This window comes from Magallana gigas, chromosome 2, assembly GCF_963853765.1.
Source record: "Magallana gigas chromosome 2, xbMagGiga1.1, whole genome shotgun sequence".
In the NCBI taxonomy this organism is placed as follows: Eukaryota; Metazoa; Mollusca; class Bivalvia; order Ostreida; family Ostreidae; genus Magallana; species Magallana gigas.
Genome location: NC_088854.1, coordinates 10,715,119 through 10,736,215, shown reverse-complemented (window position 1 = coordinate 10,736,215; position 21,097 = coordinate 10,715,119). Strand labels below are relative to the sequence as shown.

The window sequence follows — 21,097 nt, the reverse complement described above, 5'->3', positions numbered from 1 at the left end:
TTTTATATGCTAATTTTTTTCCAAAAGAGTAAATGTAATGTAATGTAAATGCAATGTAAATGTAATAAAGAAAGCACAATACTGTAATAAAGAAAGAACAATAAGGTGAAAAATCTACGGTCAAGCCTAATGAAATTCTTGTTTTAGTAACAGAAATAAACGTGAATTCAAACCAAGAAATAATATAATGTTTCATCTTAATTACCAGGTAATTCAAAATACATTATGTAAAGATACAATTATTTCAGGAGAAGAAAAACCACCAACAAAACAGAACGGTAATGTTAATGCGGAGGTGAAATCACCCAGCAGCAGTGTACCTCAATCTCCCACCTCCAGCACAACCTCAACGGCCTCGACCAGCATGGCTAATGTAGCTGGAACAGCGAGGCGGCTACAGAGGAACTACTCCAAGTCCGGGAGACAGAAAAGCCAGGCGTGTGTGCTGCAATAGGGAGGCTCCACAAATAGGAGCATTTTATTATAGGAAACTCAGATATAGGAACATTGTGTCATGTGAAATTTAGAAATACGAGCAATGTTTTGTAGGAAACTCAGAAATTTGACAGTTGTGTAAGTTTTGTTCATATTGTATCAATATTTTCTGGTGACTTTTTATTCACTGAATCAGTGGCGGACTGTTTATTGTTGTGTTTGTTTTACTAGTATGTAGGTTTTTAAAAAACAACAACTTTGATTAATAACTTTTCTGTTGCTGATAAACATATATTTATTGATTTAAAACATTTTGAAAAAAATGCCTATGGTTCACAAAAACATTCCATAGAAATCTTACTCAAACAAAATTAAGCGTCTAAAATCCAAAGATTATCAGGATTTAGAAACAATATCGGGCCTTTCATGTATTACTGCTCAATGCTTGCTCGGGATTTGAGGGGTATAAAAATTTTAACCTGATAACTGTGATACAGAAAGCCTCATGATATTAATTATTTTTAAATCTTATGCACTGTATTGATATTGCTGACAATGTACTTTTTGGTATGCATATAGTGTAAGTTATTATGAATATTAGATGAATTATTCTTTAATTTATTAGTAATTTGCTTTATATGTTGATCTACTCTAAGAATGCTCTAAACAAATTTTTCAAACCTGCTCAATAACATGCATTCAATTTAAGACTTTTATAAACATGATTTACCATATTCCAAATTGTATTGTGCTTTATGCCTTGCTTATGAGGGTTACTGGAACACATTCAACAGATCAGATGGATTTACAAGTATACTTATTTAAACCCAAGCCAGATTTTATATCAATACCATCATGTATAGTGACACAAGTCAATTGTAATTTCATGAATCAATTTCCATTACATTATTACTAAGAGATTGGATCTTTTTGGTGGATTTTTTAACCATGTATACAAACCAAATTAGATGATGGCATTGTAAATTTCATGTCTGACCAGTAATCCACTTTAAATAGAATATTGGCTCCTTAAGGATAAACTAATATCCAAATTTACTAGATACAATTTACATATGTAGTAGATTTCAAAAGCTGAGGGATTGATGTTTGATGCTAGCTGTGTTGTAGTAGATTATTTGTTATTATCTACCGATATCTTAAGGTTCCGTCCTGTTGTACTGATGGTTGTTAATTATTTACATCAGTTTTTCATATACTATTTACAGGGTTATTTTTGCCCCATCCTTTTTTTGCCCTTCTACACTTGCAAAAATTTACGCCCTGTCTTGAATTTGCACAGACAATGGAATTTATAATTGATATACTCTTTTTAATTAACAGTAAGTTGAGAATTGTTTTGAATTCAGCCAGTGTAGAATTTGCCCAATGACAAGGTGGGTGAAATGGGCAAAAATAAAACAGGGCGAATATTTCCCTCTATATAGTACTTTGTACCAATGTCTTGTTTTGATACCAATCTTTTTTCTCTTTTATATATTTATTTATTTATATACAAATACATGTATTAATGAAGTAGTGTAATTATTCAGTGTTAACCAATATTATTTTACAAAGAAGGACATCAACCAGTACAGAAATTATTTAATGCAAAATTATGAGAATTTTATAAGTCTATCTTTAATGCATGTATGTAATCAGGCCTATCATGATTTATTTAAAGTTAATGAATAATACTTTTATAATACATGTACCACAATATGTAGTTTTTTTTAAACAAATAAAATGCACTCATTTTCTAGACAGTAATTACTTATTTAAATAAAACTCACATTTGATAATCAAGAATTCTCAAAAAAAAAAAAAGTAAAACTATATACATGTATACACAAGTGTTTAAAAAGTAAAAAAAATTTACAATGTAAATAATTTATGTATTGATACTTCTTTGAAACCAAATACAGGGTATGACTTTATCTAAATAACATAGATAGTACTCCGAATCTAGTCGACTCATAACTTTACTCATGTAGTGTCTATAAACTTTATTTAACAGATGCTATGACAAATCTTAATATACACATTTTGATTCTGTATATACGTATATTTAACTAATATCTTTATACAGTCTGGCTGTGATACACAAATTGTAATCTCTTTTGCAAAAAAGAAAAAAAAGGCTTTTTACAAGCTGTTTTACACCATCTTCTCAAGCATGTTTATACAATGAATGATTCCGTCTTTGTGATCCATGTTATAATTGTTGGCATTTGGAGAATTACATTCCATGTACATGTGTTATTTTTAATGAATTATATAAATTGATTTATGTACATCTCCATTTTTACTAAATCAATTAATTTGAATGTGTATCAACTATTTAAAACTAATCCTTCCTATAAAATACTAATATGAATTCAGTACAAGGTCTGATCATGTTGCAATAAATGATTTAACTTTAAATGTGAAATCTATTACAAACATGTTGTATTTGTATTAGCTATGTAATGTAATATGGCGTGCATAATAAGATTTTGATCAAATATATGTTAAACATTTTCTGCTAAAAATAAATCTTTCGTTTCTGTTATCCGACTTTTTTTGTTAAAAATACATGCAAGGCAGTATAAAAAATAATAATAGTAATAAAAAAGATACCTGTCAGCCAGCGCTCACAGTGATACCCCTACTTAAATTTGAATGTACACAATAAGCAAATTTAACATTTAACAGGAAGTGGACATAGACTTTGTTAAAAAATAATCCAACCATATAGCATGCCTAAACAGAGTGTGTTAAAATTTCAAGCATCTGCAATTAATAGTTGCTAAGAAAACTGCAACAAAGGACTATGTGCGGTATTCTGCATTTTTTGCCCCCAAAATTAAAGTTTTATAAAAAGCATTAAAAATTAGGTGGAAGATAGTTGAAATCATATTGAATATAAGAATGTAAAAGGTGACCTCATAATGTATAAATGACGTTGTGAAGATTGTCTTTTTTTTTTATAAATTGATGTTTTGTAGCAAAATATGGGCGTTTTTTGACTGGGAAACATCGAGGGCAGGCTTGCTCAAGAACCATTTTTTTGTATAATGTGTAAAATTTTATGAAGAAAAACGTGCGTTAAAATCGTACTTGAGCAGACCTGCGCTCTATACTTCCGAATGCAAAATATTAATCAAAAATGAAAATATTTACATTTGTTTGCAAAATTGCGGGAATTTGGTTACTTAGGTGACGTCATAGATGAACAGCAAATGAGCATTGGTGACTAAAATCAAGATTAAAGTGATAGGCATCCTCTGTACAATCATTTATGAAGATTTGATATTTCATAACAATGCAATAGAAATCCTTAAGGGAAAATGTGCCACGTTAGTGAATGAGAATTTTTTTTCTTAGCTGTACTTTCTTATTACAATTAAGACTCTTGCATCTATTTTGGTACTTTGGCCAGGGTCATTAAAATTTGGTAAAAAAAAAATATTTGAAAGAGGTCTTTCAATGGCAACATATTTTGACAATAATTTGTTTAATATCAATAAAAATGTTTAGTACCAAAACACTTCATTGACTGTTCTGCATTTACATTCAAGTTTGGGGTAAATTCTTGCTGGACAAATTTTCTCTTTCCTCTGTCCCAAGCTTTCTTACCTTAGTCAAAAGACTGTCTTGAAGTAAGGTTGTATAGTGGCCTTGAATCAAGTTTCCAGGTCTAATGTCAAGGTTGTAGCAAACCTTTGTGTTAAGTACTTGTCCAGACCCAATTTTTTCTCTCATTGGTGAAATTTTCACCAATAAGTGCTTGTTGAATAAAGAAAGTGCAATAATCTTGAACAAATTTTTAAAAATAGAGATAAATGTCAAAGGAATGTCCTCATTTATTTAAGGTCTTTCAGTTTTTGCATGACATCATCACAGCATTCCGGAATATTTTACCATTATTGGATTTGATATTAGAGTACATAATGTGATTCATTATTTTCCAATATTTCTTTATTCATAGTGTTGTTTAAACACACTTTAAGCTGTATTTGTAAAAAATTTTATCAATTAAAATGCACTGTAAATGTGGTAGTTTTCTTACTGGCAAGTTCAAATGGCAAACTGCTTTTCGAGCATGATTTAAAAAAAAAAGGCAAAGCAATAGATGATTCACACTTTATTTAACTACCTCTCAACACTTGATATTGTATCATCAATAAGTCTTAAAACTTCTTTTGTTCTTTCAAAGGCTTGTTTAATACACAAACACAGCTGCTGGTCTGTAAGAGGGGTACCACCTACAAAGATTTATTTGACTTTTATGAAGTTTTCATGATATTAATATGGGAATAAAATCAGAGTTCTCGGCTGCTTAATAAAACTAACAGCTACTTATATATATTTATTCCTTTGTAAATCTACTTGTACACACCCGGCTTATGGACCATACACAGTTTATCATCTGTTGTAACTATTGTAAGTTGGCCTGTTGCCAGGTTTTCTTCCTCAGCTGTTGGGTCAACAAACAAAATTTCACTAAAATAAAAATAATAAATTAATGACAAAACATTAATAATCAGAAATTCATGCAAGCAAAGTATCGCTAATTGTGTTTTATTCTATCAATCTATTACAAATATCAGCTGCTGATAAAATAGTTTTTAAATCACAAGCCTTGATCCTGCATAGTATGGTGGCATATCTCTGCCCCTTGTGTGCAAGTTTTTTTTTGACATGCAAGATAAATATGTTGACATGCAAGATGGCTATGTCAACATGCAACATAACTATGTCGACATGCAAGATAATTGCAGTCAAATGAGAATTATTAAAAATGTCAAATATCGCCAACATGTGACATCCAAGATGCTAAATGCAACTTATTTATGTCTACATGCAACTTATTTATGTAAACATGCAAGATAAATATGCTAACATGCAACTTATTTATGTCAACATGCAACTTGGTTATGTTCACATGCAACTTATTTATGTCGACATGCAGTTTAGTTATGTTCACATGCTACTTATTTATGTCAACATGCAACTTAGTTATGTTCACATGCGAGATAAATATGTTGACATGCAACTTATAAGTTGCATGTCAACATAACTAAATTGCATGTCGACATAAATACTTTGCATGTCAACATATTTATCTTTCATGTTAACATAATTAAGTTGCATGTCTTCATAAATAAGTTACATGTCGACATAAATAAGTTGCATGTCGACATAAAGAAATTGCATGTTAACATAAATAAGTTGCATGTCAACATATTCATCTCGCATGTTAACATAAATAAGTTGCATGTAGACATAAATAAGTAGCAAACAGCATCTTGCATGTCACATGTGGACGAGATTTTAGATTTTATGAGATTTTATAAAATTTTGATTTGATAGCAATTTTTTTGCATGTCAACATAGATATGTTGCATGTTGACATAACTATCTAGCATGTCAACATATTTATCTTGCATGTCGACATATTTGATAGAAAAATAACTTGCACATAAGGGGCAGAGATATGCCACCATAGAGATATGCCACCATAATTTCATGTATATATACCGGTACATGTTGTAGGAAAACCAAAACAAGAGGCCTACAGGCCTTGACAGTCACCTGAATACCATTACCCTTAGACTGACATGTCAGTTTCATGTTTGCATTTTGTTTCATATTGAAGTGGTGAAAATGTGTATGTGTGCGTGTGGGGGGGGGGGGGGGGGGGGTTGTTTACAAGAGTTGAAGGAATCTCCGATTATCTATACCTTAGCTCCAGGGGCCAATAATTGTAAACTTTAGGCAAAAAGAGACCTGCAGGCCTTAAAAAATCAATCTTTATTAACAATTTCTAAATTTAACATCAGGACATTATGAACATAATAACAATGCATGAAACTAGACAACATTGACATGGTGATCATCTCAATGGGCCCCGCTTACATAGTGGACAATATGATTAAAAGAATTTCAGAGAATTTTGCTTTGACCTTGACCTAAAACTTCAAAATTTTCAAACTGGCATAGAACGCTTCATTCAATCTCATTACCTATTGCATACAGGCATTTTTGTTCAATCTGAACAGATTTTCTAAATGGGAAATACATGTGATCAATGGTCTAAAACTGATTAAAAAGAAATCAGTATGGCCTTTACATTGAGTTGGTTCAAGGTCACTGCATCTAAAACTGATTAAAAAGAAATCAGTATGGCCTTTACATTGAGTTGGTTCAAGGTCACTGCATGCCATTAACCAAAAAGGTCTGTTTAAGTAAAATATTAGCCAAATAGGACTAAGTGGAGAGTATATATATGCTCTTAAAAAGGGATTTTTCTTTGATTTGATATGACCTTGACACTTAATCTACAAACAACATATAAAGTCAATGCATACACATTTATCAAAGGTACTATGTGAGTGAAGTATGAGCCAGATTAGAGAAAAGGGAGAGAAAATATGCTCTTGCCAAGGATTTTCCATATAATTCTGCTATTACAGTCGTTTTATCAGTAATCAGTATGCGGTTTCCTCGTGCATGTGACTACTATTATCGAAATTCCAAATGTTTTTATTTTTTGTTTAAATCACATTTCTTTGTCCTTCTAAAATGTAGTATCAAACTTCCAAAAATATAAAGGATGAATTACGGAGATAGTAATTTCAACACCCCCTCCATTTTCCTAGTTTCGAATTCTTTTTCCAGTATCGAATCAAGTGCCCTTTATTACTTCTGGCCGAATATTTTGAGGCGAATTAATTTCAAAAATGTACTAGAGGTACATGTTAATAGACTTATAAATGAAGAAAGAAAAATAATTGTAGGAATATGTCATTTAAACAAATAATATGATCGATATTTTTATCATACTGTTTTCCCGTCAAATTGAAACTGGACTTAAACAGTTTTCATTTGCGTTACTTTATGAAATTGAATTTTCATGAAAACACTCTATAATAGTAATTGATGATAAGTAATTGTCATTTGCCTTTGTTTTGCACGTATATCTATCAATATATCCAGCCAAATAATGCTTCAATCGCAGTGAACCGAAACTAGGAAAACTACAAGTGGTTCTATTTGAACTCGTAATTTCATTCAAAGCTCCATTATTATTTAATATGATGCACTATCTTATTAAATGGATTATAATGACTAATTATCCACCAAATAAGGGTCAATAACAAACTTATTTTCATAGTTAGGCTTAATTGTTTTCACACTTTCATTTTTTCTGCCTTGCACTTCCGGCAGCTCATATCTGGGTCACCTTTTTAATTTGTAAACAATTCGGTAAATAATTTCTGTATTATAATTACCTAGCTAGGATTTTTTAAAAGCTTAACTACGTCTTTCATCAATATTTTTCCTAAAAATTATTCGATACTGGCAAATATTCGTTACCAGTAAAATGACTGTATTTTCACTTTTTATCTTACAAATTGGTTCAAGGTCACTACACACCAATTATTCACATGCTCTTTTTAATTGAAGTATGAGCCAAATAGGGCTAAGTGGAAAGTATATATGTTCTGAAAAAAGGATTTTTGCATGGTCCAATATGACCTTGACCCTTGACCTACAAACTTTATTCAAAGACACTGCACATCCTATGACCATAGACACTATATGAGTGAAGTATGAGCTAGATTGGACCAAGGGGAGAGAAGATATGCACCGGACAAGGATTTTATTTATAATTCTGCTAAGACCTTAACCTTAGACCTAGAAACATGGTTCAAGGTCACTGCACACCTTTTACCCAAAGCACTTTGTGAGTGAAGTATGAGCCAGATTGGGCCAAGGGGAGAGAAGATATGCTCCGGACAAGCCATCTCAGATGGACGGACAGATGAACGGACAGACAGACTGATCACTATAGGGGCCCGCAGGGTGGGGCCCTTATTATCTCCCAAACAGTGATAGTGATAGTACAGAAAAAAATATCAAATCAATACATATTTACTATGTGGCCATATTGGCCTGGCCCTAGGGCCTGAACCCCTGACCCAGAGACCATGAACTTCACAATTTTGGGAGAGGACTTCATGGACATCATAACCGTGCATTTAGTTTTTCTCAAATACCAATATATATGGACTAGAGAAGAAGACCTCTTAAGATTTAATATATTTTTATTATATGGTCATATTGGCCCCACCCTAGGGCCTGAACCCCTGACCTCGGGGCCATGAATTTCACAATTTTGCTTTTTTTTCATGGACATCATAAACATGCATTTTTTCTCAAATACCAGTATATATGGGAGTAGAGAAGATTTCTTTTAAAGATTTCATATATTTTCATAATATGGCCATATTGGCCCCGCCCTTGGGCCTGACCCCTGTTTGAAGGACCATGAATTTTACAATTTAGGTGATGGACTTCGTGGACATTGTAATTTTGTATTTAGTTTTTCTGAAGCATGTGTGGGAATAGAAAAGAAAATTTTCTAAGATTTAATACATTTTTACTATTTGTCCCTAAGGCCTGAACCCCTGTCCCATGGGCCATGAACTTAACAATTTTGGTAGAAGGCTTCATAGACATCATAACCATGCATTTATTTTTTCTACAATATATATGGGAGTAGAGAAGAAGATTTTCAAAGATTTAATACATTTTTACTATATGGCCATATTGGCCCCACCCAAGGGCCTGAACCCCTGTCCCATGGGCCATGAACTTCACAATTTTGGTAGAGGTTTTCATGGACATCAATACAATGCATTTTTCCACATGTGTGGGAGTAGTAGAACCATGAATTTCACAATTAAGATTCCTCTAACCATAGCTTCACACCAAAAATTGTAACAATTCGCATTGTAATCTTCAAGAAAAAATTAAAAATATAAAATTGGTAATGAATGATGAACGAAAGCAGATGAAAACCAATTGCTATAGGTCACATAGTGACTCAGGTGACCTAAAAATAGAAACCACCGTACATATCCTGCAAATATTATCACTTATGGATATCGTCAATTAAGCCAAAAATCGCATCAAAAATGTACGCTGACATAATAACAATAAAGCTTTATGTATGAAGATTCTGAAAACTTTTCACAGGAACAGTTAGGCAAGATATAACTTACTCATCAAATATTGCGAATGTGGAAGACACTGGACTAGACTGCAGCTGTAATGTTGTGGACTGATCAGGAAAAGCTTCAAATTTGTCTGTGTCTTTATTCAATACCACATTTGGTAAAACAGCTGGGGAAAAGATTCAATTAACTTATTAGAGTCAAACTTCGTTATCTCAAACTGGATGGGACTGTTTAAAAACTTCGAGATATCCAAGTATTCGAGATATCAAGGGTAAAATACTTAAAAAATAAGTTGTTGGGACTTACAAATCACTTTGACATATTTATTGTATTCGAGGTATCAGTGTTCAAATATCGAAGTTCAACTGTATATTTAATTCATGTCTAACAAAAAATTGTTTCTTTTTCACCATGGTTAAAGGTTGATAATTCATCAGGTGTAGGAGTATATTATACATTAACAATGAACTTATAAAGAAGAACTTTAAAAACTATAATTTTCCCATTTATCCTAGTAACTGATTTCACAATGTAGCAATCAGTTATATCTAGTACATGGATGTGCATGAATAGGTACTTGCCAGCTGGATTGTACTCACATTTTTAATTATTGATCAAATATTAAATCAAGAAATATGCTGTTGTCTGCATTGAATGCAGAAGCATGAGTCTTACTATTATTGAGGGCTGCCAGCAATGACAAAACACAGGCATCTGTGACATTTCCACCATAGTCCAGGCACACTATGTCACAATACAAGGTCCACACCAACTGAAAACAGGGCCACATCACATTTAGTACTTAATATAGGGCCACATCACATTTAGTACTTAATATAGGGCCACATCACATTTAGTACTAGACATCTGACACAAAGAGTACATAACATCACATTAAGTACTAAAAACGGGGCCACATCACATTTAGTACTAAAAACAGGGCCAAGTCACATTTTAGTACATGTACTAACAACAGGGCCACATCACATTTAGTACTAACAACTGGGCCACATCACATTTAGTATTAAAAACAAGGCCACATCACATTTAGTACTAAAAACAAGGCCACATCACATTTAGTACTAGACATCTGACACCTAGAGTTATCTGAGTACATAACATCACATTTAGTACAACATCACATTTATTACACGACAACTGCTTCAATTTTTTTTTCATTTCAAGAATATGTAAGTTATAATGATTTGAGAAAATGTAGCTTTTTCAAACATTCAACACCCACAACATTAAAACTGAGCCGATTGAAAAAATTCAAAAGTGACTTGGTGGCACAGAAAAAATAAATTCTTTGCCAGTGGCAGAAAATTTATTCCTGTTTACAGCTTCGTTTATGTGTTTTGTTAACAGGTACATGTACAAGTTAAAGACTTTTATCTCCAATGAAAATGTGTTGTTTGATATCTATGATAAAAACTTACTCTGCCAGGTTCAATACACAATTTCTTGACATCAATGCAATTTGAGCTGAAAAAAATGCAACATATAATTTTGGCATCAATAATCAGTTAATCTGTACTCATACCCTACCACTTTAAACATTAACTATTTTGTGTGGCTTGTAAAAATTTCAACCAAGTCTTACTTTTTCATGACTTCCAGCATAAACTGACTCAGCACTCGGGCCTGTTCTCCTGGCATTCCCGGGCGAAACTGTGGTGAACACATGGGGGACAACTCTACATTTGGAACTATAATTAAAAGGAAAATACCCTGGTACTTCATCTTATACAAAATAAAGGAAAGCTGGAATTTTTAAAGATACATATATATTCCCCATGTGATCATAGTAAAAAGGGTATACATGCATGTACTTGTACAACACTTGATCTACCAACAAGTGGAGAAGAATACCCTCCTTTGTCCAAAGGAAAATATAATAATGAGAATTAAAACTAGAACAGGAACTGCTTGGTTGACATACCAATGAATCCATGTGCAGGTTCTTCTGTTTTTGGTTTTGCACATTCCTTGAAAAAAAAAAAAAAAGATATGTGAATCAAATTTTATAACAAAAATTGTGGACACAATTATATAGCAATATGTATAATAGTTCAATGTTCAAATTAGCATTAAACTGTTTTTGTTATTCCAATTTATCACACAGACAACATACTGTCACAACACCTTAATCAAATGGTATATAGATTGACCTTAAATTCAGTCTACCTTTTACTTAAACCTTCGGTGTTCACTATTACAGGTTCAAACTGGTATGAAATTGCTACTTTGTACATTTTTTCAAATGTTAGGATGAAGGTATTGGTAAGAATAATATGGGACAGTTTGCAAGTGGATATTTCAATTCATACTGAAAGAGCAAGAAAATCTTAGTTCACTAATAAAAGTCTAGCTTCACGTACCGGTATGTTCTGAGAGTAAATGCATTTTACAATGTAAGAGTTAATTATTAACTTGTAACACAGACCCAGAGTTAAGAATTTAATCCTACCAATATGAGAAGTCTAAGTGGAGAACAGTATCTGAGGGAAATGAATACCGGTACTCACAGCTTTGATTCCACACATTACTGTTGTATTTCCCATTTTTACCAGTGCTGATCCATTAGCAGTGGACAAACATCCTACAAGTAGCAGAGGAATAATTACACATAAGTACACATATTCACATATCATTTTATCTTTCAACTTGTGCTTTCCAAACAAAATTGGTAAAATGAATACATATATATGATATTTGGATTTTATTCTAGTCATAGCATGATTCAAACACACATTCTCATTATTCTTAATAAATCAAAATGAAGCTTAAATTCTCGTGTTTTACATAGAAAGACAAAATGTGATAACTTAAATGGAAATAGAGTAATTCAGGAGAAAGTCTATGCAACCCAAAAGAAAGAAATATTTTGAGGTCGTACCGACATTGATGACTGTTGTACGTGTCTCCCCCAGCTCTCTCCCATCTGGTCGAACTTCTTGTTCCTGTTTAAAGATATAAAAATATCAATCTGCAACCCAGGCATTTATGAAGGAGTTTGACTGCATAAAACAATACATGTATCATTAATAGAGATAGAATGAAAAATAAATTATATCATAACTTCTTACTCTTTCAAGCTTTTGGTAGAACAGAATACATTGTATTACTTTATTGCTATTTTTTCATACTTCACTTAAGTAGAGTGTTTGCAATGTTCATATCAAGTTTATTTTACAAGCTACTAAATATGATATTTAGTATTTATCAATTGATTTCATCATTTATACCTACATGATTAATATATGGAAAAATAAAGAATCTTATGTTCAATACTGTATATGATATATGTTCGGATTCATTAAGTACTGTATATATGTAGTAATTTTCACAAAGATCCAACTTTCTCAATCAATATGCAAAATTTGAGAAAAATAACAGGTTTGACAATACACAGATGTATGTTTCACTTGAAAGATACAATCAAATTATTTATACAACAAAAGCATGACAAGACCAAATGTGTAGCAAACAAATAAAAGACAACTTGATATTTTTCTTAGTTTTACTCTCTGTCTAGAGGTAATGAAATGGAAACATACAAATACCAGTATATGGTACACAAAAATTATGCTGTCTTTGTAAAAATGGTTCATGCATTGCAAGATATAAAGCCTTACTGTTGTTGTAAAAATTGACAGAACCTGCTTATGGGGTTTATGTATTTTAAATGGGGGTTATGTATTTTAAATAAAAGTTAACAATGTCAGTAATTCCTACATTTGTATATTCTGTAGTTATTAATGAAAGATATCATGGTATCCATATATACCCATGTCTATTTTCTTTATTGCTACTTTATACTTACCAAAAATTTTCGATAATATTCTTTTGGTCTTGCAGTTCTGTAAATAATAAGATATAATAATAAAAAAAAATTTAAGTTTAATATGCACACTGTGCTTACCTGTTAACCTTTCAAAGCTGTTATGTGGGAGAATCTCCCCCTTACCAACTTGGCTTAGGGGGAGATTTTGAGTAAACGACGTTTTTTCACGTAAAATTCAAATATATATTAAAAATACTGTTAGATACCTTATTTTTCCATTGTAATTAATGGATTTGCAATCATTTTAAATTTTATTATTTCTATGACTACCAGTGTGCAATTACAACTTGTGTTGCTGTACATGTTCAGAAAACTATTATTTTGTTTGCATGGTACAATACAAGAAGTCAATAGTGCCACTTTTTATATTAAGTCTTCTTATTGTTCAGTATTGAACCATCACTGCATGCTGATATCTAGGGTAAACACAGAAAATTTATTTTGCGTATTTTGAATTTGCAGTGAAACCCAGTTAAGAAAATACCTGTAAACAATATTCATTAAAATTATTTTTTGCCCTAATATAGGATAGATTTTTAATTCACAAAACAACATGTATTTCTCTAGTACCATTTAAAAATGATCCCTGTTGTAATATCTATAGCATCCCTGTAATTAATAGTACCGGTACTATAAACTTTAAACACTCTTGTGAACTGCTTTTTTATCGGTAGCTTGTATAAACACTTTGTTCCAAACTCACTTTGATTTTTACCGACTGTGCTGGCCAGACAGAATTAGTCACGACTCACTGCACGTGGCTTGGGTGCTTTACCTGTGCACCTGTTAAGTGACACCACTGGCTGTGTATTGTTTTCTTTGGTGTTACAGAGTAAAATCAAGATGTTTTAAGCTTTCAATTATTTTTTTATAAGGCCTATGCATAACTAAATACGTAACTGATTTAAGTCAAAACCGGAAGTAATCGTAAAAAGTAAACTGGACTATAACATGTCTTACTATGATCACGGTAGACAGTACTTGGATGGATTTTGATATATTCAAGCTACACAGCAGCTTTTTGAGCTCAAAATCAGAGAAAACCCCGCAGTGGTTGTTGAAATTTGCATGTAAAGATTCAGTTTGGGGGGGGGGGGGGTATGGGGAAGACAAATACGATTGCGGGAGAAATTTGTCTCCTGCGCGGGAGATAGGTTGGATGCGGGAGATCTTAGATTTTAAGGCCGTTTTGTGGGAGTCTCCCGCGCAATGCGGGAGGGTTAACAGGTATGCACTGTGTAGCAGCAGGAAGAAGGTTAAGTTTTGTGCCTATGTGCCCTATGTTTAATTAATACTCTATCAGTCTATGGCAAATTATTACAGAATGTATATCAGAATTTTAATTTTTCAGCTGAACCAAAGACACAGATCATGCGATATCTAATAAAGTTATATGGCTTAAAAAAAGAAATGTTGTCCAACCTGATATAATTTACTTGTTTATAGTTGTTAACTGGCAAAGTGCATCGACAGATATTCTATTAACAATTGATTAAGTCTTTTTCGCATTTTGTAAAATATATCCGATCTAAAATTCCAAGTAATGATGCAACCAAGTTGTAGACTCACTAACATCCTACTTAAATCTTAATTTTAATACAAATTATTCATGTATACAAAAATTGACAATAAAACATGCGCAACCTGAAATCTTCCGCCATCTTTGTTGTTATACCAAACTCTTCTTGCATCGTCTAACTTGATTGGGTAAATTTTGAACTGGTTCCCTTTTTTGTGAGTCCCTGCTCTAAAAAAATTCCGTATTCGCAACAAGTAAAATTTCAGATATCGCGCTTATGATTATCTTAAATATAAACCATCATATGGCAAATCTGCAATTAAATTCTTAAATTGCATTAAAAAATAATGAATTATATATTTTTAAGAATTATTTTAGAAAGATTTCTTGACTCTACTTTAAACTGTCTCAACGCCGGAAATTTTAGGTCTACATATATTTTTCATATTACGAAAATTACACTCCCGCCAAATATAAAAGTGATAGAAATGGACAGTCAAAATGTAACTGAGTTTGGAAGTTTCCTGTCAAAACTAAGCCCAGAAAGTGTTGACACGATATTGCAAGATGTGGAATATGTTTATATTTCAAATGGGAAAGACCCTCGGTTAGCTGGCGTAGGGTCTTTAATGGCTGTTCCATTGCCAATCATTGTAGCCCAAAAACCTGGCAGTATGGTAGTGGCCGATCCCGACATCTCAGAATATCTACCACAGGAATCATCAATAAGCAATAAAAACAGGATGCAGATGAATAGCTACGACGTAACGCAAGGCTCACCTCTGAAGATGCAAGAATATGCAGATTTGTCAGATATAGAATCCCCTGTTGCCTTCCAAGTAAATAAAGAGCATTTCTTCAAGACTTCTCTGACTAAACTGGGAATTCCATTCAACAAGACAAAAGTGGTGGCATCCTTATACAGCCTTGCATCAGATGGAAAGAGCTGGCCCCCCATCCTTATTTTCAGTGATGGTCAAGACCGAAAGCACACTTCCTGTCTAATTCTGTCTCGAGAAGAACAATGTCTGAAGTCAACAGTCATTAAGGTATCCTGCCCGGAGCCCAAGAATGTCCATTTTCCAAAGATCCATAATATGAAGACTGCGGAGAAACAAATGAAATACAAGGCAAGATATGACATGATGGGGAAACTATTACAGGAGATTATTAGCAATGAGCAGGATTTTGCTGGTTCTTTGGTTGTAGAAATTAAATGGTCCAAGCCCATTTGTACGGCAGTATTGCAGTCTCCCCCTCTTGAATCTCAAGCCCACATCCTTGCCCAAGTTATGTCTGGTGATGAGAGGTCTACAGCACATGGATTTTATCGGGAGTTGGAAATGCTACGATCATTTGTTAATGGTAATGTATTAATTTTTTTTCCTTTCAAAAATTTCCATTAAAAAAAAGAAAACTCAAGTAATATGATTTATTTCTCAAAAGACAATTATAACAAGAATCTATGGGGGAGAAAATAACAGAGCCTTTCCCGTTTTGTGAGGATGATTTTTTTCCGAAAGATTTTATTTTATTGCATTGTCATAAAGCAGGAATATTTTCCTTTCTGGTATTTCATATATTAATTTGAATGATCTGTTTTTGTAGGGTTGGAAACAGGAGAAATTCTTTGGTTGGCAGATGAGGGCAATACACCAATTCTTGAGCAGCTGAAGATGCTGATTGAAAGGTTAAAGCTGGGGGATGCCGCTAAAACTGAGAAGGAACCACCCCAAAATGAGATGTCAGAGGTCCTTGGACTAGATACACTTTCTTTTGATCGACGGAAAGACCTGGACTTTACTGATCATCTGTGGAACATCCTTATTCAGTGCACATCATACAGTGAGCTGGAAGAGGCACTGAAATATGTTTTTGCAGTCCTTAGTAATGGCGAATTCTATCCCATGGTTCACAGAAAAAATAACACTGTTATTGCTCAGCTGGTAAGAGAAGCCTGCGCAGGGAAACTCAGAATGCCAAATTTAGCTGGCGGAATTTATGCCATTCAGCTACTGGCTGAAATAGGCTTGGAAAAATTGCGACAGGATTATGTCCATGCTTTCCTTTCAACAGAGCTGGTTGTGTTGGGGAATATCGAGTCCTTTGTACAAACTGAAGAGCCATTGTCCCAGAGATTAGCCTCGCTGGAGAAACTGCATCATGTGATAGAGATGTCAGTCATGCTGGGAATGTTCCTAAAGCTCTCCATGCAAACTTTGAACTCTGTGGCCATCCAAATGCTGAAATATTATGAAAACAACTCTGTCAATGAAAAGCATTTATTTGATTTTCCTGTCCCAACCTCACAAATAAAGTCAATGATTGAAAACTGTGCCCCTTGTTTGTGGCAGATGGAATTCTCCAAACCAGTGCAAAATGCCACAGAAACAACAAAAATTGTTTTGGCAGAGGAAAACCCCTTTCCTCATGTTGGATGGAGCTCAGCATCTGAAAATGTACCAGAAACAGGCAGTGAAGATTTTAGAGACAGACTTTACTATGTAATTCGACTCGAAGACAGAGTGTCTGTACTGTAGATCAGATTTGACAGTGCAACATTCAGAAAATATATTCTGGATCAAAATACCAGTATGTTTAATAATGTATATGACGATACATGTACATTAATTTATAATGCAATTACTATTAAATTTATATATGTATGTTGTACAATATTTTTATGTAAAAAAAGATGGGGTGAATTGTTTTCATTTGCAAATTTATATGTTACTACCTGTTAGTTAATGTTATTACTATTAGCTTAATGAGATCAAGTCGAGGAGAGCTTATGCAATACCATGGTGTCCAGACCTGGTTAAAGTTTTTGGAGCAGGTCCTGGATCTAAGTTATTACTTGTCCTATTATCACCGAACTTGCATGGATGGTGCGTTGTTAACAGACTTTGATGCGGCATCTGGGCAATGGGCCATAAATTTCATATGCTGGAGGTGTTAAAAGTTTTTGAAGCAGATGCCCTTTGATGGCCATATTCAAGTTATAAATAGTTATAACTGGTCCTATTCACCAAACTTGTATGGGTGTTACACTTTGTAGTACATATGTACTTATGCACTTGATGTGCTTTGATACAGGTTTTTATTCTTTATAAGGTTTAAGTTTTTAGAGCAGGTGCCCTTTGATGGTCATACCTGAATTATTATTGGTTCTATCTTCACCAAACTTGGATTGAGGATGCATCTTGCAATACTGATGCATTTGGCAGGCTTTGATGCTGAATCTGACCTATGGGTGTCAGATACTGGAGGAGGATATGGATTTTGGAGCAGGTCACATTTCAATCTACATGTAATTAAAATGAGCACTTCCATCCACTACCTGGTTTTCTATATGGTGTGCTTCCATGCAATTTAATTATATGAATAAATCAAAGAACTTGCTTCAGATACAGAGAGTGATGTTGATTATCCAGTTGTTTAAGCAGGCTTAAGATTTCAGAACAATTCACATTGTGTTAGGGTCTTGGAGCTGGTTACCTAATGAAGTCCTGGTAAATCCAAACAGACTTGCACAGTTAATATAAACATAACGGTAACCATGGATGTGTAACATAGAGCTAGCTTCAGAGGCAGAAAATGCTGTCGTGACCAACTTTCATAGTTCATGTTACTGTGGAATCATTAAAATTTGTGGGGCCAATTTTTGTGGATTGCTTAAATTTTACAGGTTTGTGGGGATGAAACAGAAGGCTAGCTTCAGATACAGAGGCTGATCTCCTTTATCAAGGATGTGTAGAAAACCTGGTCCTACCTCACTCGACTTGCTCGATGGATGTGATTGTTAATATATGATTCATATTCCTATGATACTGCATCAATTGTACAGTACCTTATCGTATCATACAGTTGAACTTTGGTATCTGGAATACTGTGGGTATGTCAAAGTGATTTGTAAGTCCCAATCACTTATATTTTTAGCATTTTACCCTTGATATTTCAAATACTTGGATATCTCGGAGTTTTTAACCAGGCCCATCTAGTTTGAGATAACGAGGTTTGACTGTATGTTAGTTACATGGTTTGTAGTTGACCAAATATGGCTTATACATGATCAGTAAATTCCAAATTAAATTTCGAGTTAGTAAATTTCATCTGGAGACTCAGGAGCTCCACTCTTGCAGCATATGGAATTTACTGACCACGTATAAACCGATTATTAGGTAAACTACAAACCATGTAACAAATATATTTCACCAACCAACATAAAATGAATAAACAATAAAAATGAAGCGTTTTATAACAATTTTACAAATTTCAATTTGGGTTTTAAACCTGATGTCATAATACATTTGTACTTATAGAATGACTTTATAATGCTCAAGGGGAAGTATATTTTGTACTGACGATGTATGGAATATGCATGATCTCCCCGCAATTTAGCAGGAGGTTAGTTATAATACTAGACCAAATATAAAATATATGATATTGTATTAATACAATATTGCATCAAATGATATGATCCTATATTGTATCATATTTATATGAAATGATGCAACTATATTATATAATATGATAGTTTATTGTATCATATATTTGTGATACGATGTTGAATCATGTATTGTGATATTGTTTCAAATTTGTATCATGAAATGATACAATTGTAAGATAAGAAACGATATTGTATGTATCAACTGATAAATGGTAAGATATATGATAAAACATCATATCATTATACCTTTTCTATTCATATCATATGACAATATTGTATCTAATCGTAATACAATATCGTATCAAATGATACATTGTCCTATCATATGATACAATATTCTATCATATGTTATATTATTGTATTATATCATAATACAATATTGTAAAGTATTATTCGATATGAAATTGTACACATTACACGATACAATATTGTATCCTAAGATATGATACGATATTGTGTCATACCATACAATACGATATTTTAATATAGAGCATTTAGTATGATTTTCATATGTAATAGGAAAATGGTAGTCCTTGTCTCGATGAGATAAACTATGTTTACTTTTTTTAACTTACAAACATGTTGAATTGCAACTATCAGGTCCAGAATTAATAGGACCAATGTCGAAGTATGACAAAAAGCAGTATAAGGTAATCCCTTAGTTGATAAGATTGAAATTATGGAGAACTCTCCTAAGAAAATGAAGGTTTGTTGTTCACATGGTTGAAAGGCTGTCCGAAGTGAATTCTGTCACCTACAAGTGTAGGTTTAGGAGAAATTTTGAATTTGTTATTTTTTTCTTTTTTGCTTTCAACGGGATAGTGTTTAGAACTGACAGGAAAGATGAAATTATTAAAAATTAGTCTACATCTAGCTTAAAAACTCATTGTATTTGTATTGTAAATGTTTAAATGAATATATATTTATTTAACAATCGCTTGTTTGAAAAATTTTTATTTATTTTATCGTCCTGCCAAGTCGTATGTTTGGTATTTTGAAGGTTAAACGTAGAAGTAACTTCGGGCAGTCAAATAGGCTCATTACACCTATAACTTCATTTGATAGATCTATTAAAAATGTCTTTTGAAAATATGATTTCGCAAGTGAAAGATTAATCTGAATTATTATGTTCTATAATTGATATTTTCATATAGTACATGTAATTAATTTTCATTGCATACGCCAAGGAAAATCACATACACCATGAATTCTTTTTATTAAAAGTTGTATATTTTTCAGGTTTTTTTTAATCTTTAACAAGAAAATAAAAAGTGTCCACACCCCCACCCTCGGAAAAAATTAGAATTTATTATACATGTATATGCCTCTGAATTTACCCCCCCCCCCCTCCACTGGAAAAATTTTCTGGATCCGCTAATGGAATTCAAAAGAGCATGAAAGTTACATGGAATTTGACAGATTGACTTCAATGATACAATAATCAACCTTTTAACACCGTATTAATTCCCCTATTATTTACATATACTAGCCTTGTCATGTATGGCTGTGACTCCGCCGTAACGAGTGACAAGATACCATTGAAAACGAGTACCAGTAAATGACTGCATTCTCTAAACCTTATAAATTTGTCAGAATGTGTGCCTTCAATAGACCGCATGATTGACTCAGAAAAAGAATAAACTTAAATGCTTTTACAGGGCAGTTGAATGAAATGGTACATGTTCTACTTGAACAACATTTTTCTGAAGCACGAATATCATCAAATTAATTCATCGTGTCATATGTAGGAAAATTTCTTAAATACGAGATAGTTTCTGGTAATAACGTAATGACGAGTTTTTTTCTTCATATTTATAATTAAAATAATTGATTTATGTATT

The 21,097-nt window shown here is 32.8% G+C and overlaps 3 protein-coding genes across 6 annotated transcripts in view; 2 read left to right on the top strand and 1 right to left on the bottom strand.

Moving 5' to 3' along the window:
• The window catches only part of LOC105327744 (uncharacterized), a 75,007-nt gene extending 72,024 nt beyond the window's left edge, over positions 1 to 2,983 (top strand). For all 4 annotated transcript variants that reach the window (XM_066074985.1, XM_066074981.1, XM_066074983.1 and 1 more), the window contains one exon: positions 249 to 2,983. In XM_066074985.1, coding sequence (XP_065931057.1) covers positions 249 to 454 — 206 coding nt within the window. In that variant the 3' untranslated portion in view covers positions 455 to 2,983. The remainder of the gene's footprint in view (positions 1 to 248) is intronic.
• A 1,558-nt stretch (positions 2,984 to 4,541) lies between these two features.
• Positions 4,542 to 15,046, bottom strand: LOC105327745 (exosome complex component RRP43). Its single transcript, XM_011428360.4, has 11 exons — positions 14,932 to 15,046; positions 13,267 to 13,303; positions 12,340 to 12,403; positions 11,969 to 12,042; positions 11,383 to 11,428; positions 11,044 to 11,149; positions 10,880 to 10,925; positions 10,116 to 10,212; positions 9,486 to 9,606; positions 4,814 to 4,917; positions 4,542 to 4,679 (listed from the first exon to the last, which is right to left on the bottom strand). Exons 1-11 carry the CDS (start codon positions 14,976 to 14,978, stop codon positions 4,567 to 4,569), a joined length of 855 nt encoding a protein of 284 aa, XP_011426662.2. The 5' UTR covers positions 14,979 to 15,046; the 3' UTR covers positions 4,542 to 4,566.
• A 207-nt stretch (positions 15,047 to 15,253) lies between these two features.
• LOC105327747 (protein zwilch homolog) lies at positions 15,254 to 18,653 on the top strand. Its single transcript, XM_011428361.4, has 2 exons — positions 15,254 to 16,171; positions 16,415 to 18,653. Exons 1-2 carry the CDS (start codon positions 15,295 to 15,297, stop codon positions 17,344 to 17,346), a joined length of 1,809 nt encoding a protein of 602 aa, XP_011426663.3. The 5' UTR covers positions 15,254 to 15,294; the 3' UTR covers positions 17,347 to 18,653.
• The last annotated feature ends 2,444 nt before the right edge of the window (positions 18,654 to 21,097 follow it).